The sequence below is a fragment of the Neomonachus schauinslandi genome, chromosome 4, assembly GCF_002201575.2.
Source record: "Neomonachus schauinslandi chromosome 4, ASM220157v2, whole genome shotgun sequence".
Lineage (NCBI taxonomy): Eukaryota > Metazoa > Chordata > Mammalia > Carnivora > Phocidae > Neomonachus > Neomonachus schauinslandi.
In genome coordinates this window covers 154,705,300-154,725,884 of record NC_058406.1, presented here as the reverse complement: position 1 = coordinate 154,725,884, position 20,585 = coordinate 154,705,300, and the positions used below count along the sequence as shown (strand labels likewise).

The 20,585-nt window shown below is 32.5% G+C and overlaps 1 protein-coding gene and 1 pseudogene across 37 annotated transcripts in view; both read right to left on the bottom strand.

The window, feature by feature from the left end:
* RIMS2 (regulating synaptic membrane exocytosis 2) overlaps nucleotides 1-20,585 on the bottom strand; it is a 595,628-nt gene that overhangs the window by 266,775 nt on the left and 308,268 nt on the right. For 31 of the 37 annotated variants that reach the window (XM_021688297.1, XM_044914274.1, XM_021688308.2 and 28 more), the window contains 4 exons: nucleotides 20,335-20,381; nucleotides 16,185-16,297; nucleotides 6,338-6,468; nucleotides 735-906 (listed from right to left, as the gene is read on the bottom strand). In XM_021688297.1, coding sequence (XP_021543972.1) covers nucleotides 735-906; nucleotides 6,338-6,468; nucleotides 16,185-16,297; nucleotides 20,335-20,381 — 463 coding nt within the window. Of the gene's footprint in view, nucleotides 1-734; nucleotides 907-6,337; nucleotides 6,469-10,087; nucleotides 10,136-16,184; nucleotides 16,298-20,334; nucleotides 20,382-20,585 lie in introns of all 37 variants that reach the window. The other 6 variants (XM_044914275.1, XM_021688301.2, XM_021688312.2 and 3 more) reach the window with 1 other exon arrangement.
* LOC123324819 lies at nucleotides 13,556-13,784 on the bottom strand (annotated as a pseudogene).

Here is a 20,585-nt window from a genome sequence, read left to right as displayed (position 1 = left end):
CTGTATGTTAAGAACGATGTCATATATTATCTTAATTCTCAGAAAGAAACTGCTAGATTGGTCTTATTCAACTTTTACAGATAAGGATACCAAGGCTAACAAAGGTTAAAAGAACTTGTCTAAGCTCAAACTAACTGGTAAGTGAAAAAGGTTTAATATGAATCAAAGTCTGTCTTATTTAAAACTCTTGTGTTCAACATGTCATGCCACTAGGAATTCAAAACGGGAAAAAAAGTGAAGAATAGATTTTTAATATGAACCATATCATAATATGGATTTTATAATATGAATATTTAATAAATTTACAAAGGAAATCAGCCCACAGGAATAAATGAATCTTTTATTTCCTTTTAGGGTCCTGTGCAAACATGATAGTGTTCGTGATTATGTATATGAGAACTGCTGTGTAATGATAAATCACTATTTAGCTCTGGGAGCTAAACAGAACTGTATTAACTGCCACAAATACAATACATTTGTGAAACACAAAGCAACCTTTCAGCATCAACACTGAGATTTCTACAATAGGAATAAACATCTAAAAATTGTCACAGATTATTTAGAAGCCATTTTTTATGGCATCAATGTTTTGTCTTGGAGCAGTAGCTAAATATATTCCATGAAAGAAACTGTTTACTTTTCCAGATATTCAAAATATAAGATTTTACTGATAATCACATAAAGAAAAGTATTTAAGAGGACATGAATAGTCTCAGCTTTAAAATTCCAGATACCTCTCCTAAGAATTCACTTTCTTCCTCTCGAACTCGAGCTTGATCCCAGAGAGTAATCTCTAGCATTCGTTCCCTAAATTCTCTTCGGTGGACTGGGGAATAAATGAATGTTTGGTTCCATTTGGGTTCCAATGTTTTCTTTACTGTCTTAGTTCTTCTCTTGTTTTTATCACTATAAAAAAGATAAGAACATATGAACTTAAACCTTTAAGTTTTGCCCTAAAAATTATTCATTTAAAATTTCTCAGGCAGGGAGTGAAATTTTACCACAATTTATCATACATTATAAATATTATAATCATTTAAATTCCTACTAAAATTTATAAGGATATAATTACATCACTTTATAAAGGCAATATTTCTTTTTTTAAAATTTTATTAAGTTATGTTAGTCACCATACAGTACATCATTAGTTTTTGATGTGGTGTTCCATGATTGTTTGCGCATAACACCCAGTGCTCCATAAGGCAATATTTCAATAAATCTGAAATCCTTCCATGATAATTAAAAACTTCATCTTTCTCAAAATCTAAATAAAACCAGACTGAAGAATATTAACTCTATAATACATATTGCCCTATTGGGAACCTTCAAAATGGCAATGAACCAATAACATTACATATGCTGCTCACTTAAACTACAGAAGTGTAATTGCACAAAAGTCCAATAAATTGTGATGTTTACTTTTTATCCATATAGTTCAGCTGAGCAATTATAATTACATTTTATCAAGTTACTTTCTTGCATAAAGAAATACATACTTGTCCATTTGACAGTTATCAGGTCTTTAAAAGCACTGTAAAATTATTTCTTTTTTTTTTTCTTTTTTTAGAGAGGGTGGGGGAGGGGTAGAGGGAGAGAGAGAACCTTAAGCAGGCTTCACACCCCATAGGGCTCCACACAGAGCTCCATCTCAGGACCCTGAGATCATGACCTGGGCTGAAATCAAGAATCAGCTGCTTAACCGACTGAGCCACCCAGGTGCCCCTGTATTTTTAACTTTTTGAGGAACCACTATACTGTTTTCCATAATGGCTGCACCAATTTATATTCCTACCACCAGCGCACAAGGTCCCCGAAGAGTCAGATGCTTAACTGACTGAGCCACCCAGGCGCCCCTGTAAAATTATTTCTATGTGAGGTCACCACTATAATGTGGGCTGGAAATGCAAGCTGGCCATCCCTAATAGATGGGGCTTCCAGCTCAGAGGCTTCTGTACTTTTTTTGACTGCATATTTCTATCAAGTGAATGTTTTTGACAAAGCATCCCATTATATGCATATATATTTATGAAATATATACGTGTATTACTGTACTGTTGTACTAATATATTGTATGAATTTGTGAATATACAAAATTATAAATTAAAAATAATTAGGTAAAAATTTAGAAAATTCAAATATTTCCTCCTGAACTCCAATGGATTGTCTTAGACATCCCCTGGGTGCATCCATTCCTTTTGGAGATCACTACTCTAGCTTATTAGACAGGATCAATGGCTAGATAGGAATAAAGAAAATCATCTAGGAAGAAAACGTTAAGCTATCTAGAGAGCTTATTTGAAGTGAGAAGTGGACCATAAACTCTGAGAAGAACCATATTAACTGACACAAATTCCCTCAGCATAACACAATTCTAAGACTGTTGGAATACAGGAAGCAGGGAGAACTAAGAAAGGACAGGGTGTCTCTGGATTGGGGAGGCTATGCAACTTCTTCTCTTAGGTAAATACAAGGTGTAATGCTCAATACAGATTGGATTTAACTAATCAAGAGCACATATGTTTCCAGAGCTCATATATTTAATGTGGCAGAAAGCCAGTTTAAAACAATGTGTCTTTATTAATTTCTATGGTCTTGTTAGGAAAATAACTTTGCAAACACATGTAGGAAATTTTAACTCTATTCCATGTTATGGAAATGTGGTATTATAAATAAAAATAACTAAATAATAGAAATAATAACAAGGATTATGATTTCTTACTCCTGTCATCTCCTCTCTTCATCTAAAATTTTCGCAAATATTTATAAAGCATCTATGTATATTCCACACTTTAAAAAATTAATTATGAGACCCTGTGAAGAGAGAAAGTTCCCTCCTTTAAAGCCAGGAAGAAAGCATTTAGTGGGAGCCTTGTTGCATAATTCAACAATGGTTTATACTGCAATCTGAAAGGGAATAGAAGAATAAACCTTGACTTCCTCTTAAGGAGTGAAAAAAGTTCTCAGATAAAAAGGACTATTTCAGAAGGGATTTCTATACTGGGTAGGAGGGAGAGTAGATAATCACTGAAATTCCTCGCACATCCACCATGTACAATTAACATTTAATAAGGTAATTTAGTGTGTACTGAACCACCAATCCATGCAAAGAACCATGAAAAATTATCTTCAGCAAGTTAAAAAAAAAAGCACATGAGTTTTTATTTTAGAAGTATAACAAAAACCTTCAAAATAACATCAGGTTAAAAGGGGGGGGCAGCTCAGTCAGTGGAACATGCAACTCTTGATCTCGGGGTTGTGAGTTCGAGCCCCATGTTGGGTATACAGATTACTTAAAAATAAAATCATAAAACAAATAAACATAGACATTGGCGAGGGTATGTGCTATGGTGAGCGCTGTGAGTTGTGTAAGACTGTTGAATCACAGACCTGTATCTCTGAAACAAATAATACATTATATGTTAAAAAAGAAGAAGAAGAAGAAGAAGAAGATAGCAGGAACGGAAAAATGAAGGGGGATAAATCGGAGGGGGAGACAAACCATGACAGACTATGGACTCTGAGAAACAAACTGAGGGTTCTAGAGGGGAGGGGGGTGAGGGGATGGGTTAGCCTGGTGATGGGTATTAAAGAGGGCACGTACTGAATGGAGCACTGGGTGTTATATGCAAACAATGAATCATGGAACACTACATCAAAAACTAATGATGTAATGTATGGTGATTAACATAACATAATAAAATAAAAAAAAAAGAAACAAACAAAATAAGACCAGGTTGTATAAGTCAAACACTGAAAAGTTGCTAAGAGTATTTAAAAACTAGTATCAATACGCATACTATCGAGATTTTTTTTAATAGCAGCCCAACGACAATAAAATAAATCATTGATCTCTAACAGCATCATTTACCTGTTAAGAATGGAAACTATTTTTTTAAATAAAATCTAACCTAAAGTCTTTTCTATGTATTTTCATGCTACCAGTATTTTTGGTTTCCATTTAATTTACTAGAGTAACTGTATGCAAAGACTTGATGTGTTCACTCAAAATGAGAGAAAGAAATGTATTTTGACTGAAAACCAACTTTACTTCAAGATATAAAAGAGTGGAAAGCACACCCAGCTATTTTTTAGAGTACATAGTTCATTACTTAGAAAATAACGTTTTGAATGGATTGACTAACACAGTGACATTCCAGTCTAAATCTCTTCAATGCAGTCTCACGTGTCCCTCCAGGAATTCTTAACGATAAAAAGGCATCAATTATTTTCTACATTCACCTATTCAAATAGTTTTTCTCCCAGAAAAACTCAAGAAAAATGGAATAATTCATACCAAAAGCATAAATAGTCCTTTATGCATGTGTAAAAACTTGTATCAACAGGAAAAAAAAAAAAAAACTGATGATAATGTAGCTGTTTCTGAGTTAACCAAAGAATTCTTTTCTCTTTTAAAGATAAAAAACCCTGGGGTTCCTGGGTGGCTCAGTCGGTTAAGCATCTGCCTTCAGGTCAAGTCATGCTCTCAGGGTCCTGGGATCAAGTCCCATGTCCAGCTCCCTGCTCAGCAGGGAATCTGCTTCTCCCTCTCCCTCCGCTCATGCGCTCTCTCACTCACTCTCTCTTTCCAATAAATAAAGATAAGCCCCAACACAACTTTATCAATCAATGAACTAAGCAACAAACTTGCTTAAATATTCTTCAAATTCCTGATACTAGACAAGAAAACAGCTGAGAAATAATTTGAGAATGAAATATTTAAGTGTTTCCCACATTCTTTGGTGTTGAGAAAAGATAAAAAAACACTACATTTAAAACATAAAGGAGTGGTGAAGGGGACCTTCCTTTCCATTTGAGATCTATCTGCTCAGAAAGGGGGAGAGGGTATATAAAAGAAAATAAAACTAAACAAAAAGAGTAATTTGAAAGACTTTTATCACCTTCAAAAGTATCTTTCTTCAAAGATTTGAGTGAGTAGAAACTTAAGCTCTATGTACACATAAGAACATAGGTGGGAAAGCAGCATGTCCTGCAGGTTGTTAGGATGGCATTCTAAGAATGCTTGCACTAGAAACCACGTGTGCTCTAACAAGCCAGGTGATGTGGCCTCCAGGATGGCAGGGTAATGTGCCTATGAAATCTGTCATCCAACTAAAATTTAAGCTAGGTAAAAGCCCCAGTTATGAATATCCTCTTCCTTTGCAGTTCAAAGTATATCCCTATCCAAAAGACAACCTAAGTTGTGAGAAAACAACTTTTCTTCAAGCAAACTTTGTAAGATAAAATTATATGGCAAATAGTTTCTAATCACTTTAGATGTGATAGCACCTTGACATATTTTCTGAGGAATTTTCTTCACAAATTTCACTTCAAAATAGGTATCACATAAAATATAAGGCCTTTGTTAATGGTCTACTTCCTTTCTTTTCTCCTTTTCTTTGAGATATTGTTCTTCAGATGATACTTGGGCACTCAAATCTGATGATTTTCAACTTGAACTAAGTACATGAGGGTCCAGAAGTGTGTAAACGTGTTGAAGATCACATCTGTGCCTGGCCACTTCCAGCCTGAGAAAAAAATGACCAGACCTTGAAAGCACTCTGTCCTGCAAACCAGGGATGCAGAACAGCTGGGGCAAAGGTAATTGGTGCCATTAATTCTTTCTTTTTTCATGGTGTCTATTCAATAGTCTTATTAGTTTATGTTACAGAAATTAAAAATGATTAGATAATTTTTGAAAACCTATTTCTCCAATCCTAATTCCTCTGTTTAAATTAGGGCAGAACAATATCATTTATGCTAGTTAGCATGGACACAAACCAATGATGCTTGAAGAAGCTGATTCTGGGCCCCGTGGTAAAGTTTCCTGGATGATATGGTGTGGTGAAACATAAAACACTCATTAATTTTATGGAATATAAAGAAATGATATCGTAGTATGAGGAGGTAGAAGTCGTAAAGGAATATGATGAATACCTTTCAGTATCATTTCCAGCTTTTTGCTTCTGTAGATTGTGCTAAAAATGCACTTGATTTTAAAAAGTATAATTTTTAATGATTTTGATAAATGAAAATATACATCATTGAAGAATCCATACAATGTAAAATAAATATTCAAAAAAATCATCTATATTATAACATTTGATATATGTTTTAAAACAATCTTGAAGCATTTACTGTCACTGTTTTGAAGACTAATATGAATCATATGAGTAATATGAATCATATGAATAATATGAATCATTATGCTTATGTTAAACTTCATAAATATCTGACTCGCATGATACATAAAAATAAATAAGACAGAATTGAAACACCCACTGTTATTAACATTTTTTATATATTTTCAAGAACATTTATTTTTGTTTCACATCCCTACCTTCTGTCTGGAAGAAAGTAAATTTTAACATAAGGATTCCTTGGCCTCCCATCTTCCCTGGAAGAGAGATCCTTTGCTCCCAAAATTGTAACTATTAATTGATGACCAACCTTGTCAAACCACAGTTTTATCTGAAAAGCAAAAATATTCATTTATCAGCTCAAACTTTTATTGCCATACCATAATGTTTATATTTCCAATCTTTGCCCCATTCTCTTACAGTAATGTGAGCACAGAATATAAGTTCTACTAGTAAGTTGCAGATAGTTAAAATAAAAGGATATGCTATAATAACTTCAATGAATAGAGGAAATAATTCAGATATTTTGGGTTGACTGATAAATCACTTGAGCTTTTTGTTATCCTAATTTGATTGCTTATTAACATGCATGTAATAATTATACTGCCATAACTAAGAACTTTATATACAATGACTGCTCTGTGTCTATCTTTATGAGAGAATCACTGTGGTTCATTTTAGTTCCCCTACAATAATAAGTTCAAAATAATTGCTCAAATGAATTGAATAGATACCTTATTTATATGGCATTCACAGGGAATTTTTAAGCAAATGTTTTAAAAGACAAAACATTTCATTTAAAAGAAATTTCAAAGATTATAAGTAAGGTGGAATTATTAGTAGCTTTAGTCAATAGACTCCTTAAGTTTGTATTTAAAACCATAATAAATTCATCTTTATAAATTTTTCTTACACAGATATAAAGTCCCTTTTTCATTAGTGAGGAAGATGTATCACATCCTTAGAATAACAGGGTATATTTTATCACTGGAGATGAGAAAATGTGAGTAATTTCCCCATGACATAATTAGGGATTAGAACTTCACATCCAGCTGCTAAATTCATTTGATTTAACAATTATCACCTCCCACACACATACCTCACACTCCCACACCTAGCTAGCTGTTTCTACCATGTCAGGATTTATAACTATGGCTCTATCCCACATTTTGGCTCAGAACTCAGCACATCTTTGACCACTATCTTGATATTGAATCCAAAACCTGAAATTTGGGAATAAAATTATGGTTTATATATAGTTTTGGGGTTTATATGCTTTTTAATAGTTTAATTTTTCCTTTAATTTGGATGTACAATATTTGCAGCAGTTTAAAAAATTTAAATATATATCTCATGTCAGTCCTTCCCTCTCCTCCTGAAGTATATATATATATATATATATATATATAAATCATATAAAATAAATATATATGTATATATGATATACTGGTAGTGCAGTTCCATTTCTAGCATGGTTTTGTTGTTCATATTTTAGAGAATGAGAGGCTGAGCAAGACTTTGACTCAGGAGAGGAAGACTTATGGCCCAGAAGAGTACATAAAATTATTTATTCTGCTTTTCACTCAAATGAAATTAGCCCTCTTAGTAATAGTAAGAAAATTTAATTTTTAAAAACTATAATTATTACTCTTTATGTTGTACTAAGTCCTTATGTTTAATGCAGGTATTATCTTGCTGTTGTGTAACAAAGTTTTCCTAATAGAGCTGCCAGGTATGGTCTCTAGACAAGTTTTTCTTAAAGTGTGGTTCCCTAACCTCCTTTTATCAGTGTTATCTGGCTTTTTTGTAAAAAAGTTCCTGTGGCCCACCTCTCACCTACTGTATCAGAATGGGGCCCAGGAACTCGCATTTTAACAAATCCTCCTGGTGATTCTCATAGGCATTAAAGTTTGAGAATCACTGCCTTAAACTAGGGGATCAACAACCTGGAAAAAAAAAAGACTCTAACATGCAAATAGAAAAAAAGTTCAGATATTTCCTTGTGTAACAATATGAAAACATAGATACAGATGAGGGTAAGTGGAAAAAAGAAACTATTCTTCTGGCAAAAGACATAAGGGGAAAACAACAAAAAAAGTAAGAAATACAAGAATGTCTTGTATATGAGATGAAACAGAGATGTTGTCAGATAGCATCATGGTTCCTCTAAAATGTGTCACCAAAACCATACTAATTTCTGATATTCTCTATTTTCTATAGCAATAAAAGCTTATGGCTTTATTTTCCCATGATATTAAAAATCCTTCTCTGAGGATCATGACATGACTATTGGCACTTCAAAGAGAAAAAGATTCTGAAAGGCTAAAGAAAAAATTTCGGATAAACTTTACGCAAACAATAATAATTATTATTAGACTACGCTCATAATTATTCGAGAAAATCACTGATTTCTGCCCATTTTTTTGAGGGATGAAACTAAGCACTTGCCATCTCCACAGGCGATCTTTTTGCTCCTCTAAAATTGTTAAAGAGAAACATTTCAGATACATAACTTCTAATGTTTGATAAGGAGTATTCTTTTTAGATTTCTTATGCCATAGAAAACCAAAAATATCATTTGTCAATAATATTCATTTTTCATGCAAACAGGTATTAGGCATATGGCCTTCATATTTTCACAATTATACTTTACAGTCTATTAAATCACACTTTCCAAATATATAAATGTTAAAATAATATAGATTAAAAAACAGGCACTTTTTAATTTTACTGATTTTTTAATCAAAATTACAACTTTTAATAAACTGTCTTAAATTAGGCATTTGATCAATAGCCCTAATTTTCATTTTATATTACAGGACTTGCATTGAAGTTTTTAATAGATATCCAGTTCACCTTATCAAAACAGAATTATCTTAGCTAGATTATTTTATCACATTCCTAAATTTCTTATCTGTGCTTTTCAAATGAATGGTTAAAATATATGTTGATTTCCCCAAAATATAACAAATGTATCTCCACAATTCTAGATATGACATACTTCTTATTTTAGCTCTATTTCATTAATAGAAATCCTGGCATCATTTTGATTGTTTTAATATAACAATCATTCCAGCTTTACCATGTACCCATTCTTAAATTTCCTAAGGAGAACGGAACAGCACAAGTAAATATTTAACTCTAAATAACATTAACTAAAACAAGTGCAATTTTTAAAATTTAAACTAAATTAGTATTATTCAAAACCAACAAAAAAAAAAACATGCAGCAAAGCAAGGAAAGCATACTACTACTTTAAAAAAAAAAAAAACTATATTGTCATTACTTTACCATATAAGGGTTTCCTAATGAAAAGAGGCAAACAACTTGTACCAAGTATTACAGTAAAATTAAACGACATTTCAATTACAAAATGTAAACAACATAAATAAACCCAACACATTTTATTTAGATTGTTATTTTGTTCTTTCAAAGTAATACACTTTCCAAAGTTGAACCTTATATATAATATGCATAAAATTCATATTTTAGATAAGGTACAAATTTATTTGCCAATCTCCTCAAGGAGTTGTTGCTTGGAAAATGCAAGAGAATGTAGATGTTAAGTGATATAATGAATTATTTAAAGAGACAGCAACCTTAGTGTAATAAAGGATAATATCAACAGTATAAAATTAGCTATTTTTGTCAATGTTATATATATATATGTACATATATATGTACATATATATATGTACAGTCTGAAGCCTATCAGTTTTAGTATTCGGTTCATCATATAAAATCACTAACAAAGATTGTCTCTTTAAATTTTTATTGTATTTTAATCCCCATGCAGAATTTTACAAGCTGGCTTATAAAATGATTTGAAAGTCAATAATATGGTTTGGAGCAACATACCAAAAAAAGTTTCCTACTACGCATTTTCCAAAAACATACAAATAAGGGTTAAAACACAACTTTAGTTTCTATCAGGCAGACAAGGCCTTTACCTGAACCCTAGGAACAAAAGGCGTTGTTCTTCTACTAAGGCTTTGGCTCTGGTAAGCAAAATTAAAGAAAAAAGCAATAAAACAAAACCAAAAAGGACAACACGCTGGAACTAAAAGACCAAAAGTAAAATAAACACATAAAACTATCCCTTAAATATACTTTTTCCATAACAATATATATCTAAATTAAGTACTTCAATATAATAAGTTAATTTTGCCAAAATGTTAAAACATATAAAAACTATATAAAATCTTAGAATTTTTAAATGTAATCAACATAACAAGAATTAAGACTGAATGTAAAGTAACACTTTTGGGCTCATGTACTCTGAAAAAATGAGTATAAACATAATCCAAGAGTCAAGAAATTTCAGGTTTCACCTTTAAACACACTACCATAAGAAAAAAATCATAGTCCAAGAAGACGTTACATGAAAATGCATCATAGAATTTTAGTGAAAAGTTATCTGTAGAACTGTATGACTTCTCCAAAATTTATCTAACAAAAGTTTAAAAAACATTAGCCAAGGTGGCTTTAGCATTTCTTAAAAGAATAAACACAGTAAGATAAAAGTGTGCAGAAGGCACTAGACTAGTTGATTTACATCTTAAGAATTGATACCAGATTCTAGTATTTAAACACCATTTTTAAACATTTATATCGACCACTCAAGATAACACTGTTTATTGCTAATAACACTTATTAATGATAATACCTCATTTCTTTTTGTTTATATAGTACTTTATATATTTCCAAGCTTTTACTGACAATTTATTGCAAGTTCATTGCCTCCAACAACAGTAGGAGGTAGTTGCTATTATGTCTAATTCAAGATGAGGAAACAGAGACAGAAAAGGGGTGTATACAGTTGCCCATACTCAAACAAAAAGTAAGATAGTGTAAAGACAGAAAATAAAGCTGGGTTCTAAAAAACAAAACAAGAGGAAAGGGAAAGGAAAGGAAAGGAAAGGGAAAGGGAAAGGAAAGGAAAGGAAAGGAAAGGAAAGGAAAGGAAGCCCAGTTCTGATGAAGGCATTCTATTTCAAATTCTCAGATAAAATCAAATTTTCTTTCTCTTCTGGGTTATGCTGTATTCACTTTGAAACGGTTTCCAAAAGACACCACGATAATCAGAATTTTGTGCCTTTATTAAGGCATGCCAATGGTTAAATCAGGAACAAAATCAGATGCATATCTCTGGGTTTGGGGATGGATTTCAAGGCATTTAATTCTGCTTCTTTCACCAAGATTCCATCCCATTCCTCATACTTCTCACGGATGTTTCTCTTGTCTAATTCAAAGAGTTATAAATAGAGGTTTCAGACCTTTCCACTGTTATAAGGAAACAGATAATAGGTAGTAGAAGGACTGTTGCCTAATTCAACTATCATCAGATAGAGATTGTTTAAGACATAAATCTAAAAGCCAAAGGAAAGCAGACCTTAAAAGCAGGTATCAATCATATGAGTCATCTTTCTCTCTCTCCAAAAACCAAGGCAGTCTCAAATCTAAGCAGTCTTCCTTTTCATGTAGAGACATTTCCAAAGGAAGACAGAAATCTTTAGGTATGGAGTATTTACTGATATCTGTCTGCATAATCCTAGGTGGATACTTCTCTAGCAAATGGACCAGGGATGTATGAAATGCATAGAGATTAACAAGGCAAGCTGAACAGAGGGACTAACAAAATACTCTATTTGGAAATAGATTTTATTTTCCTTGCTCTCTCACCTGTTCTGCCTGTTTTAGACCCAAATAGCAAGGTAATGGAAGATTGTTGCAAGTAAGTATTACTTCATAAACTAAAAAAAAATTAATTTCAAACAAACGACACTTTGAAATAAATTAGTCCTTTAAGGCAAACATTTTCCATCTTCTAAAATGGTCTCAAATAAGCAACTCAAAGATTTCTGAAATCGGTTGTCTACAATCTATAGTAATTTAAACCTAATCTTCACCTATAAATTTATACATTAAACATATGTTTGTTTTGCTAGTTTTTTAAATTGAGATGAAATTCAAATATCATAAAAGTAACCATTTTAAAGTGTACAATTCAGTGGCATTTAGTACATTCACAATGCTGTGCAACCACTACCTCCCTCTAGTTTCAAAACTTTTTATTACCCCAGAATATACTGTACCTATGAAGGAATCAGTCCCCATTCTCCTATTGCCCCAACTCTTGGCAAGTACTAAGCTGCTTTCTGCCTCTATGGATTCTGGATATTTCATACAGGAATGGTGAAGTATTATATATTGCATTGCAATTTGTAATTAATACTAATTCATGTATTTTAAACAGGAAATATCTGATGAAACCTGTAACAAGTCAGCCTCATACAAATGAAGAAGTGAATTTGTACACAATTTGTTTTGCATTTTTTATTGTCGATCTTTAAGGCATTCCTTTTATGCAGTACTTCTGGAATAACAAGGTTGTGACGATGAGGTATAATAGGTAAAAGCTCAAAGGAAAACACTTTCACTTACAGAAAGGTTTAAAAAGGCTATAGAATTTCTAAGGAGATATGAAGGATACATACCTATTCTTCAGTTACTTATTCCACTTAAAAGGGCATACAAAATGATTATGTACAATATTTACAAATAATCACTAAAAATGGAGTCAAAAAATATTAAAACAAAGTAACTTGAGGAAACATTATAGCTGTAAATCAACCACAGACTCAGAAGTAAAATAAAATATGATTGTCAATAAGAATCAATGTGTTCCTATAGAAAGAAAGAATTTTGAGCCATTTCTCACTTTTAAAAAGAGTTGAAGGCTATATTTTATCTTAACGCTCTATCAAAAACTAGCCAAAGACTCCAGATTAATTTAAAAATAATGAAAGAACTACAGAAGTAATCCTCTGATGAAGGAAACTGTTTAACTGTGGAAGAACATAAATATTAAAAAGAATCAAAATAAGGGAGTGTTGGCACTGAGAAGGCTAACACACACTCCAGGTGTCCTAAACCTGAGCTCATACTGAGTTCCTCACCAAATGTATTCATGGCACTTTTACAGTTATGCCCTAGGATAATAACAAGCAGCCAGCAGAATTCAAGCATAAAGAGGAAATAAACTGCATAAATTTTCTAAAATCATCAATAGTCTTTAAAAGAAAGTTTAAACAACAATTTAAATTATATGTATATTTCTATTTGAGAAAATATCAGTCCATGAACTGACATAATATATTAGGAGGTCAGCTCACAAGCCATACAAATTACCTTTGTTCCCTGGAATTAGCAACATCATAAATTTGTAAGTGAGTTATGAGCCCAGGTAAAATCTCACCAAAATAAAAATGCCCAAAGGTAAAATAAGTAGAAGGAGATAGGAACTGTAATGTTGCCTGATGACTTCCTAGGAATTTTCCCAAAAGGTGATATATGCAGATGTATTTCCTAAACTCTACATCATTAGAGCAAACCAAAATTGTCTCCAGTTGGCAGGAATAGGGTTAAATATAAAGGAAATAATATCAGAAGGGTATCTTGCTCATGTTTTTCTGCATGCAAAGAACGAACATAAAATTAAGTTTCATGAGGATAAAATCCATGTCTGTCTTGTTCATTGCTGTATTCCCGGCAACTAGTACTATGGCTGACCTGGGGTCAGAACTTAACAGATATTTCTTGAATAGATGACTGCACTTGATCTTAGCCAAAAGGCAGAGAAGCGATCTTGAATAGATGATTAAAGATTAATTTCATAAAAACATTTTTGAGGAAAATGTTGGCAATAGATTTTAAGAATCTTAATTTTTTTTCTCTTTTCTTTCATATTGTAATTTTACTTCTGAAAAGTTATCCTGACAAAAGAATTTTGTCTGACCTAACAGAATATGTAAGAGTTATATTCAAGGATTTCCACGGCATCATTGTTTATAGTACTATAAATTAAGAACAAGATGTCCCATAATAGAGAATTAAATTAAAAAGTGGTATATTAGCTCTTAAAATCATTTTAAGAGAAATATTTAAAGAAAAAACTTTTAAAGAAAAAAGCGTACAATATATTACTAAGTGGAAAAGCAGGTCTCAAAATACTATACACAGATTAATCACTTTTGTTTAAAAACTTGTATGTATGTGAAAAGTTACCTTTTAGTGGTAGGATTATAGGTGATTTTTATTTTTTAGTTACTTATCTGTACTCTCTAGATTTACCAACAACAAATATGTATTGTATTTATTAATGTTATCTTACTGGAGCATACCCCTTCCAAGTCATAAGAAAATGATAAAATGTACACATTTTAAATTACAATTACATGGATTTTAAACTAACAACATTTATAAATGTAAATACTATTACTTTAAATCACTATTTATACCCTTAGAAGTAAAACTTTTAAGTTTTTATTTCCCCAAAATATTTAAGTCTTACCTTTCTAGTATATTCATTCGAACCATGATTAAAAAAATAGCTGAATTTGCAATTTGTCTAAATGCCTGCATTATGCTCCTCAATCTCCCTCCACCCCCCACCTGCCTCCCCAGTCCAATTTCTATAGGGCCTTGGGATTTCAAAGACGGTAACAAAGCGATACTTACTTACTATGGAAGTCTAACTTCTACTCCCTCCTCCACCAACTGAAGCCAACTATACACACATACACACACACACACACACACATTTATGTACTGGCATCATCCAGCCATCCTAAGCATTATTTAAAGATGGACTATTTGAATGGAGCCATAATAATTTAATAAAAAAGGTTAATATTAGCACTTTCTAAAATGGTGTAAGAAAACACACATACATTTGTAACTATAAGTGACAACATCTGTGCTGTCAATATATGTAAAAGAATAAGCAGAAAGATGCTACTTATTATAGAAAATGAAAGAAAGACCACTGTCTTCAAATGAAAAAGATCACTCTATGAGAGAAAGGAAAAGAAAATAATAAAGAAATCAATTTTAGTAAGACATTTACAAGCTCCTAATAGTATCTCAACTTCTTTCTTGCATAATTTTTCTGTTATTGTCACCTTTGTGATCAAAATAGTCCCAGAATGGACATGTCTAAGAACTATTTCAATAATTTTAATGTTAGCTCTGCTTATACTTCCTATAGCTTTTAATTAATAAAAATTCTTCAGTAAAAATCAAATACCTCTCCCACCCCCCAAAAAATAAAAGGAGAAATTTCATAGCTGATTAAACAAAAAGCTTTTTCTATTACTCTTAAAATATCAGCCCAAGAATAGTTTAGTTTTCAATTATAACATTTTTTATCCAAATTCAATGTCTGGATTTTGAGAATCTAAATAGTTCTTAATACATATAAAATTGCAAGTTTAGTAACTCATCAACATGATGTTTCTAAAATACAACTGGATGAATTTAGATATTTTAATATTTTAAATAGTTTAAAAAGAGAATGGCAACTGAAGAAATTGATAAAAAGTGAGGGCTCAAATTTGTAAAGCTCTTCTAATATGGATAGAAAATGCCTAATTGAATTTTTAATTTTTATATAAGGTGTTCAAATTAGGGATCCCTTACTATGAAATCACCCAGTATACTCAGTTATCTATTATATATTTCCCCATTTACTTAGTATTGTCTGTTGACCAAAGCTTCTCAAATATCATTATACTCACAGCAATACTCATACCCCAATGATTTACTATGAAATTCATACCAAATTTCCTTAAACTTGAAAAGCAGGGAATGTATAAAATTTACTTTCATCTTAAATATACCATCTTTGTACAGTACTGCAATGTGATTTCTCTCAAAAGTCTAGGACAAATTATAGTCATTTTAAGATAGTGAGCAAATATCATGACCTTGAATTTTGGAATAAAATTACTAAGGTAAAGAAGGTTTTAGATATCTCTACAAATTCTCTCACTGAATTCCAGAAAATCTAATATACTTTAATAAAGAAACTCTATGCTAAATAATTAAAATTAAATTTCAATTAATCAGAACTACTAGAATGAGAAAACTGATGGTTAAAAACACAATTACATTCTAAGAAGAAGTTGGTTTACAAAAAGCTATTGTCATATGGTAATAACATTACTTGATATTTCAAAAAGAGAAATTAATGTAGTGATTACATACTGAAAGTTGTCCAGATAAGTATTGTGGAACATCCCTCAACATGCCAGGACTCATGGGAGAGGTAACGGAAATAGAAGGGCGATCCATTTTTTGAGATTCAAAAGAGCTAGAACCTGAAATGGTAATTATACATAAAGAACAATAATGATGACTCTTCATTAGTACTTAATAATCTTTACCATATGTCTTTTAAATTATCTATTTATTTAAAATGTCCACAAATGTCATTATATAGACCATTTTCTTAGCCACAATGTTCCAGATATACTTACAGCTATTTTTTTTAAAGATTTTATTTATTTATTTGACACAGAGAGAGAGAGAGAGTGAGAGAGGGAACACAAGCAGGGGGAGTAGGAGAGGGAGAAGCAGGCTTCCCACCAAGCAGGGAGCCTGATGCGGGGCTCGATCCCAGGACCCCAGGATCATGACCTGAGCCGAAGGCAGACGCTTAACGACTGAGCCACCCAGGTGCCCCAACTGACAGCTATTTTTTGAAGCATAAGTACAGCTGAGGGATTCTCTTAAGACCAAGAGTGAAACATTTTCTCTGCGAATTATAGTAGAGACAGACCTCTACATCAGGACTTGGTTACCTTGTCTGTTATGTGTACACTAAATTCATATCTTATAATAACATATTAAGAAAGTTTTAAAAATAGAAACTTAGGAAAAATCAAAACCTAAACCAATAAAGCAACTTGAAGATGGTCTAAACTTGTAATTCTAAAAACATAAGTACTAGAATGTTAATCATGAAGCCTTTCTGGGAGGTGATAATTTCAAACCACATCTGGAAAAGAATATAATAAATTAGGCAGAAAGGAAGTAAAGGTCCTTGAAAAAAGAGACAGCATAGCAGAAAAAGCAGAGCCTCAACACCCAGAAATGATATGTATGAATTTATCTCTAGGGAAGGGAAGGAACAATTCAGAAAGTGAGTCAAAATGTAGCTAACGGGATAGCAGGGGGAATTAAGTGCCTGGAATTCTGGGCTACACATTTTGGCACTAATTGACTATCAAAGCTAGCTCTTCTGAATGAGGCAATAACTACATTTGCAGATGACTTTATCACTTACTTAAAGCATGGATTGATTTAAGAGTGATGGAAAATACTTAAAAACAGGTGGAATTCAATAAAACAATAATAGGAAATGTTGTGAAAATGGAATGGAAAGAAAGAATTCTGGTGATAGCACAAAATAAACAAAGGAGGACTCAGAAACTAATTAGATATGAGAGATAAAGGGAAGAGGGGAAACTTGAAGATTTCAAGCCTTGTAGCCAGACATGAGATCAAGAAAGTCCTTAAGGTCTGTCTTGTTCTCTGCACAGAACACTGCTGATATTCCTTGGGATGTGGAACCCTGGAGATAGTCCTGTGCTTAAGGGAATGGGTGGAGATGTTACTTTGTAACATGGTGACCCCGTGGTACCTCTGAGAAATCCAAGGGGAGATGTCAAGCAGGTAATGGGATCTATGGATGGGACCAAATGTCAAGTAGATATTAGTGTTAGAAATCAAAGTGTAAAGTGTCTGCTGGGTTGGAGTCATAAGAGGATAAAATACACCTCTAGGAAGAGTACAGTATAAACTGAGGGGGAAACTTCAGGCTTTGGGATCAGAAGTGGAGAGACTATGGACTCTGAGAAACAAACTGAGAGTTCTAGAGGGGAGGTGGTGGGGGGATGGGTTAGCCTGGTGATGGGTATTAAAGAGGGCACGTACTGAATGGAGCACTGGGTGTTATACACAAACAATGAATCATAGAACACTACATCAAAAACTAATGATGTAAGGTATGGCGATTAACATAACATAATAAAATTAAATTAAAAAAAAGAAATACAGTGGTACCTTATATAATATTTAGAAGTGGAAAGAAATAAGCTCAGTTTCTACACGTTAAGCTTCAAGTAACAGGAAGACACTTAACAGAACATATTATTTAAACATCCAAGCATAAAGGAATGATGACAGATCATCTTGGTACTATAAACCTAGGAGTCATGTGGCAATTAAAAGCATTATGAAGAGAAGAATTTACTGAGGAACTAAGGACAGAGATTAATAATTGGGCCTATTCTTCAACATTTAAAGAATAAAGGATTGATTCTAATTTAATTTGATAAAGGACCCTTATCTCCTCAGAAACAATTGTAAAATTGTAGACCAGGGGATTTTTTTTAATAGCTATAATAAGATAAAGGGTTCCACCCTGCTCATACAATATCTGAGTGATGTTACTTAAGTGAATAAAAATTGGACTCTTGTAAGAAATAAGTGTGATAATGTAGGCACAACATCAACCACAATCCCAGGCACTCAGTAAAATGGGAGCAATGATGATAATGATGATGATATCATTATATCAGTACAGTTGACCCTGAGGGTTAAGGGCTAACCCCTGCACAGTCAAAAAAAAACCCGCAGTAACTTGTGATGCCACCAAAACTTAACTACCAATAGCCTACTATTGACCAGAAGACGCACCAATAAACAGCTGATTAACACATATTTTGTACATTTATATATATTATATACTGTATTCTTACAGTAAAGTGAGCTAGAGAAAAGAAAATGTTATTTAAACAATCATAAGGAAGAGAAAATACATTTATAGTAATACACAGTATTTACTGAAAAAATGTGTACATAAGTGGACCCATGCAGTTCAAACCCATGTTATTCAAGGGTCAACTGTATTTATTTATTGTTATAGTTTTTTTGTGATCATGGTATTATTTTGGATAAAATGATTTAGTACGTAGCTAAAGGTACTAAATCAAATAAGTCATTCGATCATATTTTAAAATATAGTGCTACGCCATTCCCAAAGTATTTCACCTCTCTGGTAAAGATTTTAAAGACACTTGTAATTGTGATATAAAAGTAAAAAAATCTATTTTAATAGTATGTTCTTAATTATTGTAGGATCCGATCACTTCTCATCACCTCATTGCTACCACCATTAGCCTAAGTCACCATATAAAATACTAAATATAGAAACAGTTCTCTCACTACTCTCTCTGCTTTCACCCTTGACTCCATTTAAACTATTTTCAACACAGTAGCCAGATTTTAAAACATAAATCTCTCCTCAAAACCATCGTATGTAGCTACTGATTTCCCACAGAGTAAAAGCCCAAAACAAAGCAGTCTTCACAGCGGTTTACAAACTCTATGCAATTTGGCTGCCAGGACTCCCCTGTCCTTCATCCTTCCCGCTGCTCATCCTTCATCCTTCCCGCTGCTCAGTCTAGTGCAGCAACACTGGCCTCCTTGCTTTTCCTCAAGTGCATCGTAGGCTTTCCTGCCCGAGAACCTCTGCACCACTTGGTCCCTGTACCTGGAAAGTTTTTCCCCCAGAGAGCCACTCCTCCAAATCTTCGTTCCAATCATTCCTTCTCAGTATGGTCTCTCCTGAGCAACATATTTCAAATGGCAACCCTTCTCCTCTCTTCTTTTACAATATCCCTTACTCTCAATCAATCAAGAAACTTAGTTCACTGGAAAAAAAGCCCTTTGTTTAACATCTGAAATAGCACTCAAACAAAAGTAATAAAAAGCGTCTATGTATTTAACGTTACTTAAACTTACTTGTCTATTGTTCCATTTCTACTATGATGCCAAATCAGAACTACTATCCTATTTTCTAAAAATGTAAATTTGGATATTATTCACTAGATTGTCCCAAGGATCCCCCCCACCCCACTTACTGAGGGTTAGTTTACAAAGTAGTAAATTTTAAAATTAGAAGAAATTAAGGAAGGAGGAGGGTGAAACTTTTAGGAGAGATGGGTGTGTTCATTATTTTTATTGTGATGATGGTTTCATCTGTACATCAAAACTTACCCCGTTGTGCACTTAGGTCCAATTTATTGTAGTGTACCTTAATAAAGCTATCTAAAAACATGTAGCAGTTAAGAGGGTGTGATTAAAATAAAACTATCTTTAAAATATTATAGAATTTGTATTTTATCCCATAATAACATGAAATAATACTAAATTTTTCATTTGTATAATAACTATATATTTGATAATAAGATTATTCTATTTCTTACTTCATATTAGTAGATAAAATAATTCATCTGACCTCTGAAAAATGACACTATTAATATTTTCTTCTAGAATGAATGAGACTTACTGGACTCCAGTTGTGCATGTGTGCTATCAGGGATTCTAGGGATATCTCTGAAATGATAAAACAAGAAAAACAAGAAATTGTTTCAACAATTAATGCAACTGCTATTTTGATGATCACCAACTTATATATAACAGGAGAGCGTAAAATGAACAAAATTGTATATGATAGTAGCATTATATAAGTAAGAGAAAACAAGACGTAGTACTTTATTGCTAATCAAAGTATTCTGAACTAACCTCAACTGCTTAGAA